The 23,575-nt window shown below is 37.7% G+C and overlaps 1 protein-coding gene across 1 annotated transcript in view; it reads right to left on the bottom strand.

Annotated features, from left to right (window-relative positions):
- LOC139140461 (uncharacterized) overlaps window positions 1-23,575 on the bottom strand; it is a 95,903-nt gene that overhangs the window by 54,189 nt on the left and 18,139 nt on the right. Inside the window, exons 2-4 of the mRNA XM_070709749.1 lie at window positions 17,904-17,980; window positions 11,344-11,640; window positions 10,143-10,445 (exon numbers count right to left, since the gene is read on the bottom strand). Of these exons, the coding sequence (XP_070565850.1) occupies window positions 10,143-10,445; window positions 11,344-11,640; window positions 17,904-17,955 (652 nt within the window). The 5' untranslated portion in view covers window positions 17,956-17,980. The remainder of the gene's footprint in view (window positions 1-10,142; window positions 10,446-11,343; window positions 11,641-17,903; window positions 17,981-23,575) is intronic.

Below are 23,575 nucleotides of genomic sequence, written 5' to 3'. Positions count from 1 at the left end.
TAGATACACCACGGGAACGGATATGGAACTGTGATATCAGATGCGTACGAAAGATCTTATTGAAAAGGAAATTCATTTTCTTTTTTACGTCAGTGCTAAGGATTTCAAGCAACGAGAGGTTTGCATTAGAGGCGAAAAAGCTACCCCCTTGTAAACCATTCGTCGATCTCCCTTAAAAGTAACCTGCTAACACTTTCTCTCCAAAACCCCTTTCCACTGGTCAAATCGATGTCAATTTTGACCGTTACAGCAAAAGTGGGTTAGTTACACCTTTTCTTCTTCCTCCGCCCGATTTAAACCCTTAAGAGAGGCAGAAACGCTACTGATGCCTTTTGTTCTGTTTAATGTACAACCCTGGTGACTTTTGAACGGACTCTGGTAAGATCCAAAGGAGAAAATGCTGAAAATTGGTGATAATTTTCAAATATTTGAGGTGTGATTCTTGACATTGAGGGCGCCCTTTTTGCCGCCCCGAGATGAGGGACTGACTGCTAAATCAACACTGGAGGGTAAAGAAATTAAACTGAAAACTGTGTGATAAGTGAAGGATTCTTGATGTGAATTTCATTCTAATGTTATAAGTAGTCTATTGCCAGGTTGTATTTCTGATACATTAACCCACATAAAACGCTGGCAAGGTTGATAAACAGGGACAAGTCCGGCAAATTTCATAACTATATGTTGTGAGTTGTATATGCCGCTTCAAAGGTTCAAATGTCGGCACTTTCGCTATCTAATCATGCTGCCAAAGGATACATAGCACGCTACACAAACATTCGCGATTGATAAATTATAAAGATCAGAGCGTCATTACTTCTTCTACTTTACTTCAAATCGGCTATTACGTCTCTAAAATCACATGGGCAGGAAGAAAGCATAACTTGTGAAAGTATGTCGAAAGATGTTTTCCAACTGACAATCCACTCGACTTTTCCCCTTTTAAAACACAGAAAACTAAGCCTTTGTGCATTACAATTGCTCCAAACTGCCCTGTCCTCACCACATGGGGTTATCTCCTATAGCCCTCCGCAGACTGGTAAAGAGAGAGCAAATCTACTCCATGGCCGTCGGCCGGACTTCTTGCAAATTGTCTCTCGGGAATATGGTGAAAATTTGGCCATATGATTTTTTCCCTACTATCTGCTATGAGAAAGAAACTTGTCAAACTGGTCGACTGCAAAGAAATCAATTTCCAACATGTTTTCCGGAAAGAGCGATTGTTTTTGCAAGCCATGCTGAAAAATATAATCCATTATTTTCATCGAGTGCTTGATATTATCAGCATTAGAAGTTTGTATAATTAAGAGACCCGCGGATGAACATGCATGCTATGTTGCCACAAAATTCTGAACATAAAAAGTTCCTGTAAAGTTCCCGTTTATTTATAACAACATACGTCTTACGTAAGGCAGGCTACGTTATTTAAGGTGAGCGATGATAGACTGTGAATAATCAGAGGAAATATAGAAATCATCTTGTACAGTTGATCTTATATATGCATGCCAATTTCTTCGGGATACAATCAAATAAACGGCCATTTTGTTCTGACTTTTTTATACCTGCTCTCATAACATAATAGCCACATCCATTACTGAGCCATTATACACATTTTGCTTAAGTGAATCCAATCGTACTTGGTACATCAATAGTGCATATGTATATCAGTGAAAGGTCAATACTTTCCGGCCATTTTCAGGATATGCTTTCAACGGACCAATTTTACTTCACAGTGATTTCTGTCGACGTTTTCCAAATTTATTGACCTATATGGGACTATGTCATTGACAATGACTTGTTATATCTGCATCGCCCCTTCACGCGTAGACGATTTTGTGTTGACTGAATGTGTTCCAATGAGATTTTTTTCTTATTTGTATTACACTGTCATTGAAGTTGTTTGCATATCTTGGACAAGTGTTCAATGTCTAGGGTAGAGTGACGCTCTTTAGCTTGTATCTGATGTAATTGTTAATGTCAGTGATGAGAGGAGGAATAGTGACCTGACATAAACTGCTACTAGACTATAAACCAGGGCAGCAGTCCAACACCTTCCCACGTAAATAAAGTCTTTGCCTTTCTTGTTATTCGGAGTTTTTCGACACGATCTGCTGATGACCAGTTATGTGGATCTTTGTTGAATGGGCTCTGGGTGACCATGTATATATTAGACTCCGGTTTTAGCCACGATATCGCGAAAATGAATAAATGGTCATGAACATTTATATGCATGGTAACCCATTCATTTAGTATCTTTCAACATGTCAAACAATATAAGTAGTATCTCGTATCAAACAAAATTCATAAAAAATAGCCGACTTTGTCCCTTTTAGGGCTTGCAACGTGCGCATATGCAACATGTTTCTCTAAATAAACACCTGTTTCGCCTGTAGGTCACCAATGATTTTTAATCTTACTCACTGTGGTAGCATGTTTCGACCTCCGGCAAAGCGATGTCAACACTGTCTCTCACAATACCTGACCATTTGGCTGTCGCGTTAAGTGTGGAGATGTTGTCCGAAGCAGTAAAGGTTAATATGTATGTGTACTATTCACCTGCTCTGGTTTAGTTAGACATCTTTGCCAAAGTAAAGCTATGTTGGTTGGTACTCAAAACAAACAAAGAAATCACTTAGAGCTACATCGTGGACGCATAAAAGAACAGGTCTCTATATTTTATCGATAGTGTACGTTAATCAAAAAGGTTTACAAAATATACACATTTTATTTCTTCATGCAAAAGAGTGTCAATTTATATGCAATCATATTGCAAAGTTTAAATAAAGTTAATTTCATCAACTTACAAACTTGCCTCTATCTTATTATGAAGGGGCTGTGAAAAGCGCGTGTAACAGTTTCATAGCCGAGGTTTTCCAACACTTCTTTGCAAAGTCAATAGGAAAACAGTAAAGTGTCCAAATTACTTTACCAATGTAATCACAGTAAGATTTCGCCCTCATGCTACAATAATTGCCTAAAATCAGATGATCAATAGACAAACATTCGTAATACTTCCATTCTTACACTCACCTTGTACATAAACACACATGTCATACCGTAACATGATTCCCAGGTATTTATTAGTCGTGTAACACCAAAAATTAAAGATTAAAGGAAACAATAAAGAAAGTTTCAGAATGAGGAGCAGATAAATCTCAATTTCCAGGCCTCGTTGCTTCGCTTATGCATATGAAAAATTTTACAACTCAAATACTCCACTTGATTTATATTAGGACAGTCATGGTGAGAAGCAAAGCTTCGCCTCCCGCTGCTATGTGCTTTACTAGCGGTAGACCTAACTAGAATTATTGTGCAAGAGCTGGAAAGCAAGACAACAACTAGTTCTATTCATCAGTTCCCAACAATAGATAAGTCATCTCGACGCCAACTATTTGAATGCATGTAACCATGATAACCATTTATCCGGCCATAACCTCGACCTCGCACAAATGCAGTATCTGTTCTTTGTCAACTAGCTGAATAGAGACATAGCGCCCTCTCATCGGGGTCTCACAGCCACATCTTATTGTGATTGTCTCCTCTCTGGACATCTTGCCAATAACCATCATCCCACAAACAGGATTTTCTTCAAAGTTTTCGTTATCACCAACACGGATCTCAGCATTTTTAATACGACAACCTGAAAAGAGTAATGTCGTTCTGGGGTTAGCCGGACTGAGGAGTAAATATTGACGTTTTTCCGACTGCGTACACTTCGTACACTTCGAATTCCAAACGGTTTTTTTGAAAGTTCAACGAAAATAAGATAATCATCATAAAATTCAGTTTGCTTTAGTTAACAGTTTTCCCATATAGCAATCACATTCCTACAACTACATGCTTCTATAGGGGTTACCGTTATACGTCAACACAGAGCTCAGTGCTGCAGTACCATTTCTATAGAGAAGTATCTTTCAAAGTCACTGCTTGATTTTGCATCCTAAACAGCAATAAATCAATCATAAGGAAATAGTCTGCAAAGGGAAAAATACTTCCCCATGTGCTGTTCCAATATAGTTAAGCTTAGCAGTAGTAGGAAACCCAAGTCAAACGCTTCAACAAACGTATTGTAATGACACTTGTTGTATAAGTGTATGTATGTATGTATGTATGTATGTATGTATGTATGTATGTATGTATGTATGTATGTATGTATGTATGTATGTATGTATGTATGTATGTATGTATGTATGTATGTATGTATGTATGTATGTATGTATGCATGCATGCATGCATGCATGCATGCATGCACGCACGCACGCACGCACGCACGCACGCACGCACGTACGTACGTACGCACGCACGCACGCACGCACGCACGCACGCACGCACGCACGCACGCACGCACGCACGCACGCACGCACGCACGCACGCACGCACGCACGCACGCACGCACGCACGCACGCACGCACGCACGCATGTATGCATGTATGTATGTATGTATGTATGTATGTATGTATGTATGTATGTATGTATGTATGTATGTATGATGTTCAACCGTGACCAAAACACCATCATCATCCATTATCCAAATTATGTTGATCACGTATTTTGATATTTTTAAATACAAATCTATACCAAATCCCAATAAAATTGATCAAGTAGTGTATAGCTTTCAAAGGGGGAAAAACAGAAGCCTGAAAAAGTACTTTTTTCGTTTTGTGATGATGTGGTCTTTTTCTTATTAGTCCACCGGTTTCAGTGGCCCTATATTCAGGCCTCTCTCCGTTCCTTTACCCGTCCACTCCACCCATCTCTCTCTCTCTCTCTCTCTCTCTCTCTCTCTCTCTCTCTCTCTCTCTCTCTCTCTCTCTCTCTCTCTCTGCAGAAAACTGCATCTAAGAACTATTAATCTAAATGTTTGCACGACAACATACAGAAAAATACTTACTGCAGCAGTCTTGTCGATTAGTTATAACAACTTCATAGATACCATAGGATGCTCCTAAATCCACTTCCCATCTCGGTTGGTATTCCTTATCAGTCCAGGTGCAAGATTTCCCAGCTTTCAGGTTACTGTTTTTGTTTCCATCTACTGCCTTTTCTGATCCACCATCCTGTCTGGGTTTGTCTGACGTCTGATAGGTAGGTTTGCCACGTGCAACATTTTTCAGATCAACAGGATACTCGCACGCTAAAATGTAAGTTATGGTATGTTTACAACAACATTGTCATCTCCAATACATTTTTAAGACAAAACGTTTTCAGTAATTACAAAAAAATAAATTAAACTTTGGGTTTTTAAACTTTGTGGCTAACAACTACTACAAGCACTACCACTTGTAATGACGTTACTGCAACCATTACTACTAGTGCTACCTTTGCTGCAGCTCCCAACAGTTGTCCATTAGAAACACTTCACTACAAACTTTGTTGGTTTGAAGTAAACATCGTACACATTTCGCCTCTCTTTGTATATTTTGGGATTATTTACCAGGAAATGACAAAATGTATAATCAACATTGTAGTTTGTATTTTTCTGTTAAAGGTTTGTAAATCTCCAGCGTTTGTATGAAAAACAATTTGTCGAAAACTAAAGACTACTTCTTACAACTATATCTTCAGCAACTGTTTTAAATACTTTTTATGCTGCTTCTACCATCACCATCAACACCAAAACACACGAAGAACAACAAAACAATCGAAAACAGCATCCCAACAGCCACCATCATCCTATTCATCATTTCATACGGTATCTGTTTAGCCTCATACGATATGTATCCAGTTTACAAAGTAACTTACGTGCCAATGTTGGAATGTCCGTAGCTACAATCAGAAAAGAGATTTTCTATGTTAGCATCGCTGTGAAATTAAGGCATTTCGCACGATGAATTTACAATTGTTGGCATGCAGTCAAGGTGTATATTTGTGTAGCTAATTCGGTAAAAACAAGTTTTAAATGGTTACAAATATGTCAACAGTTTGTAAGCGAGCGACGATGCTCGCCAATGTGGCAACCACCACTTTGATAGGTAGTTTTATATTAGTATGTATGTCAAAGCATGCGAATCATAATAAAAATAAGAACTTTCCTTCTTACAAACTTCATTATATGGTTTTCTAATTGTTTTGTTTTAACAATGAAATAAGCAAACAAAGTGAGGAGCACAAGTTATTTGTGTGGGAAGTACATTTGTTCATACAACCCTGTCAAGTCAAGCAGCTGAGGCAAGTCTAAGCAAACAAAAGTTACTTACTCTGATCTTCGACTGTAGTTTGCACCGTTATGGAAGCATTCGGAAGAAATATTTATAATGATATAATGTCTGTCACGAGTGACTGTGGTTCAAATAACGCATTTTGCAAAAGTGCACAAATCGCTGGCTTACTGTCCACATTGTGTAATCACTGTCACGTGATCGTCTTATACATTGTCAAATACAGCCGCAGTAACAGATCATAGAGATTTCATTCGTTTATTTTCTTGATGTGAGAGTTCCTATGACGTTGTTTCTCTTTTGAAATTAATATGTTAAATTGTAATTGCAATTTTAAATATGTGAAAAGGTCATGTTAATATCTTATTTGTGGCGGAGGTCAACGATTTATGGTAAAATGCATTTGTAATACATACAGATTTATTCTTACTTATAATGCAATAACAAAGAGGACATTAGTCTTAAGTGTCCATGGCCAAAAGCAACGCATTAAAACATGTAAAATATTTCGAGATTACGTAAGTCCGTAAATAGCAAAGGAGAAGAGATTTTCAGTATGACATTTGAATTCTTACCAATAGCAGCTGTTGTTGTAACCGGTTGTTCAGAGGTCGGGGGAGAAGATGGAATATGCGGTTCCGTTGGTTGTACTGTCGAAAAAATACACCGTAATATGAATAAATTGACGTAAACATTTGCCACAGTACAGCATCATTAAAGTTCGGCCTGTAGGAACTGAAAAGAGTATGTATGTATGTAAGTATATTATATATATGTATGTATGTATGTATTTATGTATGTGTGTGGGGGGGTTGGTGGGTGGGTGGGTGTCTGTCTGTCTGTCTGTCTGTCTGTATGTATGTATGTATGTATCTATGTATCTATTTATCTATGTATTTATGTATCTATGCATGCATTTATGTATGTTTTTGCACATATGGTTACATGCATGATGCATTCTTTTATTATGTGTAGATTTGAAATAATTAGTGTAGACCTATAATGAACATCTCCTTTTGCAAGTGACCAATTCTGAACGGCATATCAAACAGATTAAAACTATTTCTAACAGGAATACATAAATGAGATTCGTCTTTTTTCAGTATGCTTTGTTAAAATACAAATAAAGCTTACCAGATGTATCAATCACTCGATAAACCTGATTGGCCCACCCACCGCCTTCACCATCTCCAGCGCAGTTGTTAGACTGACCGTACTTTTCATACGTGTTCTCTGCATCAGCACTAGATGCACACCATCCACCATTTTGAACAGCAAATGTCGTATATCCACGTGACAATGCAGCTTCCTTGCACTTCCTGATTGGATCTTTCCTGGAAGGGTAAGAACCATCAAGACGGTCGTCTTTCCCCTCTAATGTTGGTATCGCTCTGTTGCCTGTGTCTGTCCAACATCCGAGATTCTGTAAGTCCGAAACTGATGAGATTGATAATATTGAACCGCATTACTTTTTATTATCAATCAATTAATGATATAATGAAAGTTTCAAGTTGGAAAACGTTATAAAGCGAAACGGTGTGACTTAGCATAAATTATGACTTCATGATTAAATTCCTACTATGTCGCAAAATTACAAGTCCTACTAATCCAGTAAATCGTCGATCGAATTCGAGCTCACAAAGTACGGTACATTGTAACCTTGTTAAATCCCTAACCTTCAAAAGACTAACCGAGCTAAGTTGTCACAATTTTTTGTAACCGTGACCCGTCCACAAGCCATGGAGTTCTGATCAGTATCTGTATATTTTCCACGAACTTGACTCTAATGGTAACCTTCCACAATACTGTACGACAAGATTTCGACTTTACTATCATCCATTTCCCCTAGACGACAAGATTTCGACTTTACTATCATCCATTTCCCCTAGACAGCAACATTCAAATCTCACACGTACGTAAGTATATACATAGTATAGATACATACATACATACATACATACATACATACATACATACATACATACATACATACATACATACATACATACATACATACATACATACATACATACATACATACATACATACATACATACATACATACATACATACATACGCACGTACGCACGCACGTACGTACAGACAGACAGACAGACAGACAGACAGACAGACAGACAGACAGACAGACAGACAGACAGACAGACAGACAGACAGACAGACAGACAGACAGACAGACAGACAGACAGACAGACAGACAGGCCAGCTAATATATGTCACACAAACGATAATTCATTAAAGTGCTCTTGGCTTCCTTTTGTAACAGTAGAGATGAAAAAACTGTCAACTCACCAGGGGCATTTGGTATTCTGTAAACCTGATTTGCCAATGCTCCACCTTCGCCATCATTGGCGCAGTTGGTTACTGAGCCGTATTTCTGGTAGGTATCTTGAGCAATAATACTTGATGCACACCATCCGCCATTTTGTATTGCGAAGACTGAAAAGCCACGCGAGAGTGCAGCATCTCTACACTTTGTAATAGGATCAGTCCTTGTATGATAGGAACCATCCAGTCTGTTATCTTGTCCTTCTAATGTCGCTATAGCCCTATTGCCTGTGTCTTTCCAGCAGCCAAGATTCTCTAAATCTTCAGTTTAATTAGGCGAAAAAATAACGGAGAGTCGGGAGTCTCAGAATTGCATGATTTTTGAATTAGCGATTATCGAATTTTAAAAAAGAGCTTTATATATTTTTACCAAAGTCACAGGATATCACAATCAAAAAGCCAACAATTCAATGTAAATGTAACCTTGTGTATATTTTAATCAAAGAACAAAATGGCAATTTTAGGTAAAATGCGCCTGTGGGCATTATGTGCATTCCAAGTTTTTCAAATAAATGTTCTGATCTACAACTTATTGCTTTTGCTTTGGAATCTCTTGACGTGTTTAAGTTTTTACCATCTTAGTTCTGTGAAAATCGAAAATTCTACGAAAACATAACACAGGCATGCTGGCCATTTTGAATTTTGTTACTCTCTTACGCAAATTATTGCACAGTAACCTTTCGTTTGTATGACTTCAATACTCACAGGAGTGATTGGGAGAAATGGCTGCCTTGAAATATTGGGGTATGTGCCGAAATTTTGCTAAATTTAATGAGAAATAATGCTACTACAAAAATGCCAACTTGCTTACAGTTTTCAGAGGCCATAAAATGTTCATGTGGAGTACCTTATTTTAGGCGGTGTTGAGGTGAAACTCTATGAAAGATAACCATCTTATTCAACGGTAAGTTTAAAGGAAACAGAAACAGTCTAATCAACGAGAATACGTCTTAAAAGAAATACGTTATTGTGGTTGAATAAACTCTGAAATAAATAGTAACTGCCTTTTAACTTTGACTGGTAGTAATCAACCTGACAGATAGTCACCTCCAAGATTACACTTCGTTTCTATACTTATTCCCTTTACAATTTTCTGAGATTCACTGTCTGTTACATTCCCAAGCTTGAATTAACCGGTATTGTCTTGCTTTGACTGTTTAAACAGATGCTATACTGGTTAGAAATGACTGAATAATCTAATCTCTTATGATCCATCAGAAAATGCAACATGTCAATATCACGTGAGGCCATTTTCTTAGGAATACAAAATGCTGACAACATTTCTGTAACCATATAGAATATTTATGCGTAAGTCATAAAAAGGTAGTGTCGAACATATGTGCGCAGAACTGCCAGTGTGCGATATGTTTTATTTTTTCTGCGCGTACATTACTAAAAATGATTGGCTATATGACAGACTTTTAGAGTACTGGAAAAATTTTTATCATATAGATGGGGGATTTGACATTTTTGGGGGGTATTGAAAACTGCATTTCAATGGCAATTCCTCAAACATCCGTCACCATTATTTTTGACTGTAGTAGCAATGTTTGAAAGACCACTCAAAACTGGCAAATGCTTCTGATCTCCCTTGTTCCTCCTTTTCAGTGCTACCGATAATGTGAAAACATAAAGACTTACCAGGAACATTCTTTATTCTGTAAACCTGATTGGCCCATCCACCGCCTTCACCATCGCCACCACAGTTGTTAGACCGACCGTACTTTTGATACGTATTTTCCGCATCTGCACTCGATGCACACCATCCGCCATTTTGAACAGCAAATATCGCAAATCCACGTGACAATGCAGCCTCCTTGCACTTTTTGATTGGATCTTTCCTCGAAGGGTAAGAACCATCAAGTCTGTCGTCTTTTCCCTCTAATGTTGGTATCGCTCTGTTGCCTGTGTCTGTCCAACATCCGAGATTCTGTAAGTCCGAAACTGATGAGATTGATAATATTGAATCGCATTACTTTTTATTATCAATCAATTAATGATATAATGAAAGTTTCAAGTTGGAAAACGTTATAAAAGCGAAACGGTGTGACTTAGCATAAATTATGACTTCATGATTAAATTCCTACTATGTCGCAAAATTACGAGTCCTACTAATCCAGTAAATCTTCGATCGAATTCGAGCTCACAAAGTACGGTACATTGTAACCTTGTTAAATCCCTAACCTTCAAAAGACTAACCGAGCTAAGTTGTCACAATTTTTTGTAACCGTGACCCGTCCACAAGCCATGGAGTTCTGCTCAGTATCTGTATATTTTCCACGAACTTGACTCTAATGGTAACCTTCCACAATACTGTACGACAAGATTTCGACTTTACTATCATCCATTTCCCCTGTACGACAAGATTTCGACTTTACTATCATCCATTTCCCCTAGACAGCAACATTCAAATCTCACACGTACGTAAGTATATACATAGTATAGATACATACATACATACATACATACATACATACATACATACATACATACATACATACATACATACATACATACATACATACATACATACATACATACATACATACATACATACATACATACATACATACATACATACATACATACATACATACATACATACATACATACATACGTACGTACGTACAGACAGACAGACAGACAGACAGACAGACAGACAGACAGACAGACAGACAGACATACAGACAGACAGACAGACAGACAGACAGACAGACAGACAGACAGACAGACAGACAGACAGACAGACAGGCCAGCTAATATATGTTACACAAACGATAATTCATTAAAGTGCTCTTGGCTTCCTTTTGTAACAGTAGAGATGAAAAAACTGTCAACTCACCAGGGGCATTTGGTATTCTGTAAACCTGATTTGCCCATGCTCCACCTTCGCCATCATTGGCGCAGTTGGTTACTGAGCCGTATTTCTGGTAGGTATCTTGAGCAATAATACTTGATGCACACCATCCGCCATTTTGTATTGCGAAGACTGAAAAGCCACGCGAGAGTGCAGCATCTCTACACTTTGTAATAGGATCAGTCCTTGTATGATAGGAACCATCCAGTCTGTTATCTTGTCCTTCTAATGTCGCTATAGCCCTATTGCCTGTGTCTTTCCAGCAGCCAAGATTCTCTAAATCTTCAGTTTAATTAGGCGAAAAAATAACGGAGAGTCGGGAGTCTCAGAATTGCATGATTTTTGAATTAGCGATTATCGAATTTTAAAAAGAGCTTTATATATTTTACCAAAGTCACAGGATATCACAATCAAAAAGCCAACAATTCAATGTAAATGTAACCTTGTGTATATTTTAATCAAAGAACAAAATGGCAATTTTAGGTAAAATGCGCCTGTGGGCATTATGTGCATTCCAAGTTTTTCAAATAAATGTTCTGATCTACAACTTATTGCTTTTGCTTTGGAATCTCTTGACGTGTTTAAAGTTTTTACCATCTTAGTTCTGTGAAAATCGAAAATTCTACGAAAACATAACACAGGCATGCTGGCCATTTTGAATTTTGTTACTCTCTTACGCAAATTATTGCACAGTAACCTTTCGTTTGTATGACTTCAATACTCACAGGAGTGATTGGGAGAAATGGCTGCCTTGAAATATTGGGTTATGTGCCGAAATTTTGCTAAATTTAATGAGAAATAATGCTACTACAAAAATGCCAACTTGCTTACAGTTTTCAGAGGCCATAAAATGTTCATGTGGAGTACCTTATTTTAGGCGGTGTTGAGGTGAAACTCTATGAAAGATAACCATCTTATTCAACGGTAAGTTTAAAGGAAACAGAAACAGTCTAATCAACGAGAATACGTCTTAAAAAAAATACGTTATTGTGGTTGAATAAACTCTGAAATAAATAGTAACTGCCTTTTAACTTTGACTGGTAGTAATCAACCTGACAGATAGTCACCTCCAAGATTACACTTCGTTTCTATACTTATTCCCTTTACATTTTTCTGAGATTCACTGTCTGTTACATCCCAAGCTTGAATTAACCGGTATTGTCTTGCTTTGACTGTTTAAACAGATGCTATACTGGTTAGAAATGACTGAATAATCTAATCTCTTATGATCCATCAGAAAATGCAACATGTCAATATCACGTGAGGCCATTTTCTTAGGAATACAAAATGCTGACAACATTTCTGTAACCATATAGAATATTTATGCGTAAGTCATAAAAAGGTAGTGTCGAACATATGTGCGCAGAACTGCCAGTGTGCGATATGTTTTATTTTTTCTGCGCGTACATTACTAAAAATGATTGGCTATATGACAGACTTTTAGAGTACTGGAAAAAATTTTAGCATATAGATGGGGGATTTGACATTTTTTGGGGGGTATTGAAAACTGCATTTCAATGGCAATTCCTCAAGCATCCTCACCAGTATTTTTGACTGTAGTAGCAATGTTTGAAAGACCACTCAAAACTGGCAAATGCTTCTGATCTCCCTTGTTCCTCCTTTTCAGTGCTACCGATAATGTGAAAACATAAAGACTTACCAGGAACATTCTTTATTCTGTAAACCTGATTGGCCAATCCACCGCCTTCACCATCGCCACCACAGTGTTAGACCGACCGTACTTTTGATACGTATTTTCCGCATCTGCACTCGATGCACACCATCCGCCATTTTGAACAGCAAATATCGCAAATCCACGTGACAATGCAGCCTCCTTGCACTTTTTGATTGGATCTTTCCTCGAAGGGTAAGAACCATCAAGTCTGTCGTCTTTTCCCTCTAATGTTGGTATCGCTCTGTTGCCTGTGTCTGTCCAACATCCGAGATTCTGTAAGTCCGAAACTGATGAGATTGATAATATTGAAACCGCATTACTTTTTATTATCAATCAATTAATGATATAATGAAAGTTTCAAGTTGGAAAACGTTATAAAAGCGAAACGGTGTGACTTAGCATAAATTATGACTTCATGATTAAATTCCTACTATGTCGCAAAATTACAAGTCCTACTAATCCAGTAAATCGTCGATCGAATTCGAGCTCACAAAGTACGGTACATTGTAACCTTGTTAAATCCCTAACCTTCAAAAGACTAACCGAGCTAAGTTGTCACAATTTTTTGTAACCGTGACCCGTCCACAAGCCATGGAGTTCTGATCAGTATCTGTATATTTTCCACGAACTTGACTCTAATGGTAACCTCCACAATACTGTACGACAAGATTTCGACTTTACTATCATCCATTTCACAATACTGTACGACAAGATTTCGACTTTACTATCATCCATTTCCCCTAGACAGCAACATTCAAATCTCACACGTACGTAAGTATATACATAGTATAGATACATACATACATACATACATACATACATACATACATACATACATACATACATACATACATACATACATACATACATACATACATACATACATACATACATACATACATACATACATACATACATACATACATACATACATACATACATACATACGTACGCACGTACGTACAGACAGACAGACAGACAGACAGACAGACAGACAGACAGACAGACAGACAGACAGACAGACAGACAGACAGACAGACAGACAGACAGGCCAGCTAATATATGTCACACAAACGATAATTCATTAAAGTGCTCTTGGCTTCCTTTTGTAACAGTAGAGATGAAAAAACTGTCAACTCACCAGGGGCATTTGGTATTCTGTAAACCTGATTTGCCAATGCTCCACCTTCGCCATCATTGGCGCAGTTGGTTACTGAGCCGTATTTCTGGTAGGTATCTTGAGCAATAATACTTGATGCACACCATCCGCCATCTTGTATTGCGAAGACTGAAAAGCCACGCGAGAGTGCAGCATCTCTACACTTTGTAATAGGATCAGTCCTTGTATGATAGGAACCATCCAGTCTGTTATCTTGTCCTTCTAATGTCGCTATAGCCCTATTGCCTGTGTCTTTCAGCAGCCAAGATTCTCTAAATCTTCAGTTTAATTAGGCGAAAAAATAACGGAGAGTCGGGAGTCTCAGAATTGCATGATTTTGAATTAGCGATTATCGAATTTTAAAAAAGAGCTTTATATATTTTACCAAAGTCACAGGATATCACAATCAAAAAGCCAACAATTCAATGTAAATGTAACCTTGTGTATATTTTAATCAAAGAACAAAATGGCAATTTTAGGTAAAATGCGCCTGTGGGCATTATGTGCATTCCAAGTTTTTCAAATAAATGTTCTGATCTACAACTTATTGCTTTGCTTTGGAATCTCTTGACGTGTTTAAAGTTTTTACCATCTTAGTTCTGTGAAAATCGAAAATTCTACGAAAACATAACACAGGCATGCTGGCCATTTTGAATTTTGTTACTCTCTTACGCAAATTATTGCACAGTAACCTTTCGTTCGTATGACTTCAATACTCACAGGAGTGATTGGGAGAAATGGCTGCCTTGAAATATTGGGGTATGTGCCGAAATTTTGCTAAATTTAATGAGAAATAATGCTACTACAAAAATGCCAACTTGCTTACAGTTTTCAGAGGCCATAAAATGTTCATGTGGAGTACCTTATTTTAGGCGGTGTTGAGGTGAAACTCTATGAAAGATAACCATCTTATTCAATGGTAAGTTTAAAGGAAACAAAAACAGTCTAATCAACGAGAATACGTCTTAAAAGAAATACGTTATTGTGGTTGAATAAACTCTGAAATAAATATGTAACTGCCTTTTAACTTTGACTGGTAGTAATCAACCTGACAGATAGTCACCTCCAAGATTACACTTCGTTTCTATACTTATTCCCTTTACAATTTTCTGAGATTCACTGTCTGTTACATTCCCAAGCTTGAATTAACCGGTATTGTCTTGCTTTGACTGTTTAAACAGATGCTATACTGGTTAGAAATGACTGGATAATCTAATCTCTTATGATCCATCAGAAAATGCAACATGTCAATATCACGTGAGGCCATTTTCTTAGGAATACAAAATGCTGACAACATTTCTGTAACCATATAGAATATTTATGCGTAAGTCATAAAAAGGTAGTGTCGAACATATGTGCGCAGAACTGCCAGTGTGCGATATGTTTTATTTTTTCTGCGCGTACATTACTAAAAATGATTGGCTATATGACAGACTTTTAGAGTACTGGAAAAAATTTTAGCATATAGATGGGGGATTTGACATTTTTTGGGGGGTATTGAAAACTGCATTTCAATGGCAATTCCTCAAGCATCCCTCACCAGTATTTTTGACTGTAGTAGCAATGTTTGAAAGACCACTCAAAACTGGCAAATGCTTCTGATCTCCCTTGTTCCTCCTTTTCAGTGCTACCGATAATGTGAAAACATAAAGACTTACCAGGAACATTCTTTATTCTGTAAACCTGATTGGCCAATCCACCGCCTTCACCATCGCCACCACAGTTGTTAGACCGACCGTACTTTTGATACGTATTTTCCGCATCTGCACTCGATGCACACCATCCGCCATTTTGAACAGCAAATATCGCAAATCCACGTGACAATGCAGCCTCCTTGCACTTTTGATTGGATCTTTCCTCGAAGGGTAAGAACCATCAAGTCTGTCGTCTTTTCCCTCTAATGTTGGTATCGCTCTGTTGCCTGTGTCTGTCCAACATCCGAGATTCTGTAAGTCCGAAACTGATGAGATTGATAATATTGAACCGCATTACTTTTTATTATCAATCAATTAATGATATAATGAAAGTTTCAAGTTGGAAAACGTTATAAAAGCGAAACGGTGTGACTTAGCATAAATTATGACTTCATGATTAAATTCCTACTATGTCGCAAAATTACAAGTCCTACTAATCCAGTAAATCGTCGATCGAATTCGAGCTCACAAAGTACGGTACATTGTAACTAGTTAACTCCCTAACCTTCAAAGACTAACCGAGCTAAGTTGTCACAATTTTTTGTAACCGTGACCCGTCCACAAGCCATGGAGTTCTGATCAGTATCTGTATATTTTCCACGAACTTGACTCTAATGGTAACCTTCCACAATACTGTACGACAAGATTTCGACTTTACTATCATCCATTTCCCCTGTACGACAAGATTTCGACTTTACTATCATCCATTTCCCCTAGACAGCAACATTCAAATCTCACACGTACGTAAGTATATACATAGTATAGATACATACATACATACATACATACATACATACATACATACATACATACATACATACATACATACATACATACATACATACATACATACATACATACATACATACATACATACATACATACATACATACATACATACATACATACATACATACATACATACATACGCACGTACGTACAGACAGACAGACAGACAGAGACAGACAGACAGACAGACAGACAGACAGACAGACAGACAGACAGACAGACAGACAGACAGACAGACAGGCCAGCTAATATATGTCACACAAACGATAATTCATTAAAGTGCTCTTGGCTTCCTTTTGTAACAGTAGAGATGAAAAAACTGTCAACTCACCAGGGGCATTTGGTATTCTGTAAACCTGATTTGCCAATGCTCCACCTTCGCCATCATTGGCGCAGTTGGTTACTGAGCCGTATTTCTGGTAGGTATCTTGAGCAATAATACTTGATGCACACCATCCGCCATTTTGTATTGCGAAGACTGAAAAGCCACGCGAGAGTGCAGCATCTCTACACTTTGTAATAGGATCAGTCCTTGTATGATAGGAACCATCCAGTCTGTTATCTTGTCCTTCTAATGTCGCTATAGCCCTATTGCCTGTGTCTTCCAGCAGCCAAGATTCTCTAAATCTTCAGTTTAATTAGGCGAAAAAATAACGGAGAGTCGGGAGTCTCAGAATTGCATGATTTTTGAATTAGCGATTATCGAATTTTAAAAAAGAGCTTTATATATTTTTACCAAAGTCACAGGATATCACAATCAAAAAGCCAACAATTCAATGTAAATGTAACCTTGTGTATATTTTAATCAAAGAACAAAATGGCAATTTTGGGTAAAATGCGCCTGTTGGCATTATGTGCATTCCAAGTTTTTCAAATAAATGTTCTGATCTACAACTTATTGCTTTTGCTTTGGAATCTCTTGACGTGTTTAAAGTTTTTACCATCTTAGTTCTGTGAAAATCGAAAATTCTACGAAAACATAACACAGGCATGCTGGCCATTTTGAATTTTGTTACTCTCTTACGCAAATTATTGCACAGTAACCTGTTATTTTCATTCTTAATTGCGGAGAGAATACTTGAAATTTTTCTTAGGAAATGAAATAGCAAGAATTTTAGTCTTTCGAGGTGCATACTACCTTAATAAGCTTAGAACCTCATACAAACAATTCATAATCCAGGGCGGGTCCATTAATGGGGAAACAGGGGAAAGTGAGTAGTAAACTTACTTTGTGATAATGCCAACTGTAAAATAACCACAATGACACAAATAGGCTTCATTTTAATGAGCTTCGAAGCAATTCGTCTGCAAAAGGACATCAAAACATGTCCAATAATCAATGTCATTCAAGGTTAGTTAGTAATTTACCAGGTCCAAGAAACAAAAAGAAAATGACAATAACAACGGTATCATTTCGAACCACTAATTAATGGATGTACCATATGTCTAGACTTGGTTCAAGTCTGTGATTTGTGAATGTTTTATTGGAGTGAACGCGATGATTTTTGTTCTGTTTTCATTTGAAACGCGTGAGTGGCATGGAGTGGACGTGATGAGTGGGGTGAACGCTATACAGGGAGTTTCACCCGGAATCACGGACTTGGCTTTCTTGCACGATCTGCGTTGCAATAAATTACTCATGAGATGACGTTTTTATTTACTCATATATTATTCATAAGATAACATCACTGTATTTTACCTATTGGGAGGAGTGACCTCTTGATTCCGAGCGAGACGTGCATAAAACTCCCATGGCGTTGTAGACAAAACGTCGAGTGTGATCACTCCTTCAAAAGTCAGCATGACCTCTGTTGTATCACCGAATAGAAAGCACGTGAAAATAACTGTGTTGTTGTGGGGCCCATGTTGCAAAATGCGATAATTGTTGCAGGTTATTCAAGGATGAAAAAAGGACATTGTCCTGTGAAGAAATAGAGTTTGCCGTCGGTGCAAGTCTTGACCCCTTTCTGCACACTCATGTGAGTTGCAGATCATGCAGCAATCGCAGACGAAGACATCTTTTCCCTCAATGTAACTCAGCAAATTTTCTTCCACAATCTTGCATGATTAGCGACGGTCGACCGATCAGTTGTAAAATGTGGCCGATTTACGAATTTGATGCCATTATTCGACTAGCGCTCAACATACTCGACGTCTACGTGGCTTTGCACAACATGCATGGGGATGACAGCAAAGTTTTTAATATATGCAGAGGTTTATTAGCATGCATTCTTCTTTTGGCCAGAATAATGGCGGGAGCTGTCAATCATTTTGTATTTGCTTGACGTAACTGTGTACACAGTCCGTCTCGCCGCCGGTACTTTGCAAGAAGTCAAAGTCGGTGAATCCGGCAGAAACTAACTCACTACTGCGCAGACTCAGAGGTAATGCATTCAATCGCAGGGAAACCTGGCCTGGACTGCCAAAATCCGAATAGGTTGGTACGAAATAGGAGAAACACAAGATAAATTATTATAAATGATTTTATTTTTTTAAAATTCACAGACTTGAACCAAGTATACCATATGTCCAGCATGGGTGAGCTTATCTTCTTAGCATGCTACACCAGTTAGGATTGATTCAAAGTAGCGAATTTCATGAAATTTTGTCACGCCAACAAATTACTGTTGTGAGCCAAGGTCAAATCTAAAGGATGCTGCAAGCGCCGCCTGCTTTGTTAAACGGGCTTGTCCTGATTTAAATCCATTGTGACCTTCTTCTACTCAGGGAAGATCGTGCCCATAATAATTAAGTTTCCGTTCCTCCAAACAATTTTTCATGAGGTATTTATATATTTTTTGGAAGAACTTGGTGCAATAAACAAGAAAATCAACATTAAAAGTATGTTTATTGAGATTTAGTGGGTGCATGAGCTTGTTTTCTTAATACGTGGTATGCCACATATCCGTGTGTAATATCAGAGGTAGGGGTAATGTTTCCCTTTCTGTTTCGAATCATGAATAATGAAACCATACAAATGTTATTTTGGTTGAAAGATCGGGAAAGGGCCTTTCTAAACATGTATAGCTTTATCGCGAAAAATCGCCTATTTGACGCGAATGCAATATGCGACTTTTCCCCATAAAACTATATATGTTTAGAAAGGCCCGATTCAGCACTTTCAAAACGTTTAACACTTTTATGGTTTCATTATTCATGATTCGAAACAGAAAGGGAAACATTACCTCCACCTCTGATATTACATACGGATATGTGGCATACCACGTATTAAGAAAACAAGCTCATGCACCTACTAAATCTCAAGACACATACTTTTAATGTTGTTTTTCTTGTTTATTGCACCAACTTCTTCCAAAAAATATATAAATACCTTATGAAAAATTGTTTGGAGAAACGGGAACTTAATTATTGGGTTTGAAATTTAGCAAATTTACGATTATACGGCCGATACAAAGTCTAATCGACGTTCGAATATTAATTTATCCCCATTAAGTTATATATCAATGAAAAGGCAATAATCTGGGCTTTCTAAAAATATAAGTTTGTAGTATTTTATTGTTTCTGTTTCCGACGAGCGGTAAATATGTGACCCCTACCCCATTGTTGAAATCCAAGATGGCGGCCAAGATGGGGGCCAAGATGGCACCAAATGAACCCCATTGGACAATATTTGATTATGGGAACATCAAAATTCATTAACTAGAGACCCTAAGGATTACAAAAATGTGCATCCATGGGGTGCATGGGAACCCTACCTTCCGACTAGACTATCACGTTATTATATCAGACACATTCACCCTGAAAAAGTAGGTCCAATGATTTTCGCAAATATACGACAGATACCAACATAAAGACATCTTTTATACTTTACTTTCTGATTTTGAAAATTAAATATAGCCATACAGAGCATGGGATTATTGAAATTTGCAATCAAGTAAAGTTCGTAAAAATGAGATAATCATCACATTTTGTCGCCATTTGCAGTGGTGAAAGCGGGAGCAGTAGTGAAACGGAAGTGAGAGCGCCGCTTGGAGTGTGCGCGAACACATCAAATGCGTCACTACACAGTCACTTGTGATTCGATACACGACCGCCGCTGTGTGGTATACATAATGCATACCATACAGCAGCGGCCATCATGCACGGAAACACAAGTGACTGTGGCCAATACGCCCTCTGACGCGACGGACATTGCTTCCGGATTGCCTCGGTTTTAACCAGGAAGTATTGCTCGCTTCGATCAATAGGCAAATCTTGTAGCTTTGGCTGGCGAAACCGAAATTTCACGTCAACAATTTTATTCGCACGCGTTGTGAACCTCTTTAATAGAATTTTTGCCACATTCAGGTTTTTATAGCATTTTGCTAGTGTGGCGAGCGTTCAAGGTGAACACTCAGTATGATACTAATAACATAAGCAGAAACCCTGGAGGTTACTCTTTGTGGGGAGCTTACAAAGGTGTGAAATACTTACTTCCCGTTATAAATACGGCGTCGGGCAAACATAGGAAAGGCGAAAAAGGTCGATTGGACAGAGTTAGGGGGACACGCCGACGTTGTATTTTTCTTTTGCTATATTTAAAATCGCGCAGTCTAAATGATAACAGAAATGAACACACATGTTTTATAGACCATCAAGGGTATTTCTGTCAATTTTCACCATGGGGGTTTCATCAAATAAACATAAAATATATAAAATCTTCCTTTCTGCGATATAAACTGTCACTTTCAACAACAATCATCATTCAAATTGAATGATGGGATAACTTCTTTATATAAGCGGGTAGTAATATGCAGTTGACATTCGACTTTAGAATTTGCTATTCTCCGACTGAACAAAGGTATGCTTGAATAAACTTGTAGCAGCCTAAGTTGCCTGGGTAGATGCCACATAATGCTTAGACTTCCCAATCCGCAGTTAGATGGCTAATTCTGCCACGAAGTCTTCTGACTACTAAATGCGTTCTCAACTACCGTTTCGTTGTGAGACGATCTCCCCTGGGAGGAATTGAATTATTGTGAGTGTAGACCCTCCACAAAATATAGTCGTGTAATTGGAAATTTTCCGTTACAAATTAACGTGTGTGAAAATATAACACGTTTAAAATCTACAACTCTTCAAGCTCTAACAAACCATCATGTATACCGCAAACTTTTCAATTCAATGCTTGTGAAAAACAAGGTCAACAAACGTGCGATATACGGGGATTTCAAAAAAACATAAATAACGACATGATAATACCTCCATGGTAACTAGAACTCCATACATTTATTAAATCAAATACACGCTGTATTCGCCTGCACAAAGATCTCTTCAATTTTTGGATTCCATTTTCGTATCTTACTTTAAAGTCATCACACATAATTTACAATCAGTAAATTATGTACCATGATTGCGCAATGTTAAAGTTACGGCAATTTATGTCGAAGTGAATTGAACAAACGGAATGATACAAAACTCACCTCCGAGCAAATCTGGTGGACTTGACGTACTCAACTGATTTATGAAGAAAAGAGAGTTTCTACCGGGAACTAGAAACAACAATGCTTAATTGTCAATAATGATAGAAGTACAAAGACAGTACATCCATGGGATTTTGCCAATTTTAGCTAAAAATATGTATTGTAAAATAGAACATTAAATGATTGATTCTGATCGCAAAGGGTGATGTGCGTGAGCACAAGACAAATGTTCACTCTTTGATGGGTGAAGAATGACGTGTCATCGTAAATACAAGACAACTTCATGAGAAATAGGGAACATATGTAAGACGAGTGAGATAAAGTTCACGGCTGTTCATATATAAGTTTTACAGCAGCGTCAGCATAATAAAGAGTCTTACACTGGCAGTATGAATGAAGTGATCTGACGACATCTCGGATAGCCTAAGGGAAAATTTACGCTCAATTTTTAGGGTCAACCAACCAGTAAAGCCTTATACCGGGCGATATACACTGTTCGATGAGTATCCCTAACTTTCGATGAATATCATTGTACGACATAATTATGCCTGTGTACTCTATTTTATCCATAAAATTTAACGTGATGTTCGGTAGCTTCGCCATTGTAAGTCTATTGCATCTATGCTGGGACTTCTCTCGGCTGTCAGTGTTGGAGGAGCCACCGGTAGGAGAAGTAACCAAGAGGCCTGGCAACTCGTTGATAACCCATGGCTACTAACGTGAACAGAATGGCCCCATTTGGCCATATCTTGTTGACTTATAACATTATTATCACTGAACGTCAGTCAGTATCAATTCGACAAAAGTGCGTCCACGTCCACCCACACGCTGTACTATGTGTTTCAATCAAGGAATATCGTGTAATTTTTGGCAAAAGGGTAACAAGTCACCTAACATCCCCCGATATTTCAACACTGTAATCATTATTTTATGAAATATTGATTTGGAAAAATTAAATTTTCAACTTTCAAAACGATATCTGTGAAACTTCATTTACTTACAAACTTCAAACTGAGTCCAAAAAAGTAGCGTACCCACAGTATTGAGGAAAAGTGAGTTTAAAAACCTGTTTTGAGGTGTATTTAACTAAAACGTTGGACGAGACTTAGTAATGGACTGGAACTAGGCATATATGAACAGTATTCTTTCTGCGCAAAATGAGTAAAAAGTGGTTGATATTTTGATACTAAATATCATCGAAAATTAAGTAAACCTGAGATGACTTTTGCAGTCCGACTTGACTGCAGAAACAATTTTATAAAACTTTACAAAGAGAAAGGGCTGGGCAAAGCATTATAGCAGCAGAAATTAATGTTTATTTGCGAGAAAAAGTTAAATTTACGCTGACAGAAATTAACAATATCGATGGAAGACAGCTCATTGAGTTGGTCATATTTGAAAGTTGCAAGTCCTGCCTGCCACATCATTTGTTACCCGATACGACAAAAAATGTTAAAAAAAATATTTTTAAGTTATT

The sequence above is a fragment of the Ptychodera flava genome, chromosome 9 (genome assembly GCF_041260155.1).
Source record: "Ptychodera flava strain L36383 chromosome 9, AS_Pfla_20210202, whole genome shotgun sequence".
Classification (NCBI taxonomy): domain Eukaryota; kingdom Metazoa; phylum Hemichordata; class Enteropneusta; family Ptychoderidae; genus Ptychodera; species Ptychodera flava.
The sequence above is the reverse complement of the archived record's forward strand: the minus strand, read 5'-3'. Positions and strand labels throughout refer to the sequence as shown.